The 4,523-nt window shown below is 51.2% G+C and overlaps 1 protein-coding gene across 1 annotated transcript; it reads right to left on the bottom strand.

Moving 5' to 3' along the window:
* Window positions 1-269: 269 nt before the first annotated feature.
* On the bottom strand, window positions 270-2,810 carry foxj1b (forkhead box J1b; the record flags this gene model as incomplete). Its single annotated transcript, XM_080747707.1, has 2 exons — window positions 2,172-2,810; window positions 270-1,256 (listed from the first exon to the last, which is right to left on the bottom strand). Exons 1-2 carry the CDS (start codon window positions 2,805-2,807, stop codon window positions 270-272), a joined length of 1,623 nt encoding a protein of 540 aa, XP_080603833.1. The 5' UTR covers window positions 2,808-2,810.
* Between the last annotated feature and the right edge of the window lie 1,713 nt (window positions 2,811-4,523).

The raw sequence follows: 4,523 nt of genomic DNA, 5'->3' as shown, positions 1-4,523 counted from the left end.
ATTCAGTCCTCCAGAAAAGCCCCCAACAGAATTCGGGATCATTTGATCGTAACTCCATAGCATCAATGATCTGCCGCTCATTGACTGTATATTGATATGGCGACCACTTTGCTCTTACGTCATACCTCCCTTCATACAAACATCCTTCATTTCTAACATGAGGATAACAATAAGGATTTGGTCCATTCGTCATAAAGGTCATGGTAATCTGACGCCAAATATCACTTGGAGTCGGGGATGAGGAAGGCGGGGTTCATTTGGGTCAAAGGTCACAGGTAGGCCTCCACTCGTTCCCATGGTTGCATCTCTGTGAAGAAGCCCTCGCACAGGCCGAAGCCCTGATCCAACGTCAGCGGGATCATCTGCTCCTCCTCCTTTATCTCCCCCCAAGGGTGCACCACCACCTCCTCAGGCTGCTCTAGGAACAGCGAGGACACCTCCTCGAATTGGTGCAGCGGGTGGTGGTGGTGGTGGTGGTGTTGTTGTTGATGGTGGTGGAGGTGGGGCTGCAGTAACTGATCGTGGTGTGGGTGCTGCTGCTGCTGTGGCATCTGGAGGTCTCCCATTGTGGCGTGGCACTCCACGGCCGCGCCGGACAGCTCCATGTAACCGTAGGACTGCTGGTGGTGACTGGAGACCTGGCTCTGGAGATCGACACCTTCACTTCCGTTAGCGCCGCACCATCTCCCCTGCAGGCCCAGCTCCATGGACGTCCCGTGGCCGTGGTGGACGGCGGAGGAGGACACCTCCATCTCGCAGCCCAGGGAGACCAGCGCCGTGTTGATGTCCAGGTCCTCGAAGTTGCTGCAGTTCCCCCCGAGGACGTCGTCGAAGACGGACGCCAGGTCGAAGTCGCCGCGCAGCATGTCTGCGCCGTGGGCCTCCGTCGCCAGCAGGGGGGATTTGGGCGTCATCCGCGCCGCCTTGCTGTGGTTTCTGTCGCTGTTGCCTTTGGTAGAGAGGTATTTGCGTTTGGTGCTGCTCATCCCGACTTCGCCTTGGTAAAGGCATCCGCTTTGGGACCGGTGGTAGCCCACTGTGTCATGGCCTTGCAGCAGCTTGCTCTGTCTGTGGCCATTGCTGCTGCTGCTGTTGTAGTGGTTGGCTGACATCCTCCTGCGCTTGAAGATGCCATTGACAAACATGTCGGCGTACTGGGGGTCGATCTGCCAGAAGCCTCCTTTGCCGGGCTCGTCTTTCTGCCTGGGCACCTTCATGAAGCACTTGTTGAGTGACAGGTTGTGGCGAATTGAGTTCTGTTGAAAAGGCAATAAAATAAAATTAAATTAATGTGACATAGGTTTTGGTTTCTCCAATACATTTTAAATAGATGCATATGAAATATGCTCTGTCCACCTCACTCATTCTCTATTCGCTAAGAATCTCTTTCTGCGTATCTTTCTTTGTGCTTGACTACGTGTAGATCTGTGTGTGTGTGCGCGTGCACGTGTGTGTGTGTGTGTGTGTGTGTGTGTGCGCATGCATGGGTGTGTGCATGTGTGTGTGCGTGTGTCAGACTGTCTTTGTCTTTGTAAGGGAGAGACAGGGGTATTGTTGTTGTTTGTATAGGAAAGCAAATGTACCTAATGAGGCTTTCTAGTAACACACGGCTCTGTGCATTTCAAACATGATCAGCTGTGCTTAGCTGCTAGCCCTCTCAGGAACCCTCATTAACACACACGTGCGCGTGTATGCACAGGCACGCACGCACGCACACACACACACACACACACACACACACACACACACACACACACACACACACACACACACACACACACACACAGCTTTCTCCACCCCCACACACTCACACAGTACATAATTCCCCTCAGACTAAACCCTGTAAGAGCACTCTCTTGGAAGATGGAAATTTCAGAGACAATCTGACAATACCATTGTTTCATGCAGGCAGCTGCTGAATGAAATGTACAGAATTGTCCTTTACTGTACTTATGTCATAGTATATCATATATATCCTACTTAATTGTTTGTTTGTTTGTTGGTGTTTTTTCTTTTGTCTAGCCTACTGCTGCTGCCCCAAATAGAGGGACTGCTCATGCTCAATGGAGAGACACAGGTGTCCATAGTCAGCCCTGTTGATCTACAGTGTATGTGCCTTATTAATAATGGAAAGAGACTGCATGGGAGAGAGAAGGACGGGTCTCACTTACCTGCCAGCTGGGCTCTGCGTGTCTGTAATAACAGAAATTCTCCGTAATCCAGTTATAGATGGTGGAGAGAGTCACTTTGGGCTGCTTGCTGGCCTGCATGGCCATGCAGATGAGCGAGGCGTAGGAGTAAGGCGGCTTGACTTTGGGGTTGGTCTTGTAGTCGACCTCCGCGGGCGGACTGGGCTGGAGGGGAAGGTGCGGGTGGTGGTGGTGGTGGTGGTGGTACCCGCTGCTCCCGGTAACCCGCCCGTAGCCCGCGAGCGTCCGCGCCGGGTCCGCGGAGGAGTCGCTGCCGGAGGTGACGGGGCTCCCGAGGTACAGAGGCATCCCGGTGGCCGCCGTGTCCCCGGCCGGCGGGCTGGACGGAGAGTCGCTGCCGCCGCCCTGCGGGAACCCGAGACGCCGGAGGCAGAGCAGCTGCTGCTGCGAGGAGGAGGAGGAGGTCGGGCAGCCGTTCCACCTCTCCTCCGGGTCCGCGCTGAGGATGCAGAAGTTCTGCAGCCAGTTGAGGCTCGTCAGGCTGTCGTCCAGGTGGGCCGAGTCGTCGCCTGTTCCCCCGGCCTGGTCCTCCGGGTAGACCGATAGCCATTTCTCTTTAAACTTGGCGGCGATGTCGGGGCTCATCAGGACCGGCATACTGGTCGGGATGCGCGCGGGCGCAGAGGACGCAGTCAAGAGAGACCGAAGACGATGGGAAAGGCTATGTTCAGATCAGCATCCAAAAGTTTAGCTGTGTAGCAGTCAGTATTGGTCTAGCTCTAGCCTATATGAGGAGAAAGGGGGATTACAATTAATGAATTGCATTCAATTTAGATATAGGCCTATAGGCATCAGAGACTATAATAGCATAAAAGCACAAATAATAAATGGCTAAACACTCATTAGAACGATACATATCGTAATATGTAGGCCTATAATCTATAATTCCGTACCTGATGTGTCCTGCTTTGAGGATGATGCTGGTGAGAGGAGCGTCCACCTGTTGCAGTCAGCGGTGTGTCTGAGCTCTGCTCTCCAAGGACAGCCTGCAGCGCATCTATTATCTGCGCAACAAGTGCAGCGCTGGGGTAGGGCAAGGAGCAGTGGGCCTTTATAGTCCAATAACTCATAGAGAGAAAGGAAATGCCACCGATCACACGAAATCCACTCAGGAGGACATGCAGGATTAGTCCGTGTATCCAAACGGAAACAACTCTCTAGTTGTGGAATGAACGATGTAAGGCCTACTTGTGTTTAAACTAGAATAAGAACGTTGCGGCGATTCCACGAGCCCTGTAAATGTCTAGGGTGTCTCTGATTGGTCGGTTACTCACCCCTCCTCTAATCATCCAGGTCTCTCTCGCTCTCTCTCCCCCCCCCGTCTCGCTATCCCTCCCTCCCTCCTATGCCCCCCTCCCTCAATCCATCCACCCTCTCTCAATCTGTCGCACGCGCGCACATGTGGGTGAAGGGGGGACCATTATGACGGGAGGCTGTCAACTGTCAGCTCAGTTCTGAGGCAAATGACTGTTGATGAATGAATGAATGAATGAATGAGTAAATGACTGAATGGATGAATGAAAGAATGGACCACAATAGCAGTACAATAACGACAATAAGAACAGTTAGGTAGCCTAGTAGTTTTCACCCACCCACGCCTCTCCTCTCCTTTCTTCTCCATGGCAGAACCACTAGAGAAACAGGTTGAAATGTGAGCGAGGTGGCACACGACTCCCCCTCCCTCCCTCCGAGAAAGCCGCGCCACAGGTCCCGCCATGGTCCCGCCGCGTAGCGCCTGGACCACAGAAAAGAATGCCTGCATGAGTGCACGTAGCCTATTGAGTGGTGGAAAAAGTGCTCACATTCTTGTAAAAGTATCAATAGGCTGTACTGCAATGCAATGTGGAAATACGCATGTAGTAGCCTACTTGAGTAAAAGTACAAAAGTAGACATATCTGTATCAAAATGTGCATAATGTGAAATGTGAAGTGGGTAATGCATGTTTTGTCATAATAATCAAAACCTACAAAGTAGCTAGTCTATCTGAAGTTTTCAAATAGGCCTAATTGTAGTAGAGTAAAAGTATACATTTTGCCTCTGACTGAGATACATAGCCTACGAGTAAAATTATTGAACATTGTAAATAGGCCTACTCCAGCAAAGTAGGCCTACTTATATCTCAAAATTGTACTTAAGTGCAGTAGCCACCTGCCCTTAAGCTTACTAGGATCTCCTTTTAGTTGACCTTGTACCAGTGAACTGTACTGTCATGAAACTGTACCTTTTCCAATGCAAACTTCTAATAACGTCTTCAATCAATCAGTACATTTACTCAAGTAGGCTACTAGCTACTTAAGCCTAGACCTACACTT

Source organism: Nannobrachium achirus (genome assembly GCF_963921795.1).
Source record: "Nannobrachium achirus genome assembly, chromosome: 18".
NCBI classification, from domain to species: domain Eukaryota; kingdom Metazoa; phylum Chordata; class Actinopteri; order Myctophiformes; family Myctophidae; genus Nannobrachium; species Nannobrachium achirus.
The sequence above is the reverse complement of the archived record's forward strand: the minus strand, read 5'-3'. Positions and strand labels throughout refer to the sequence as shown.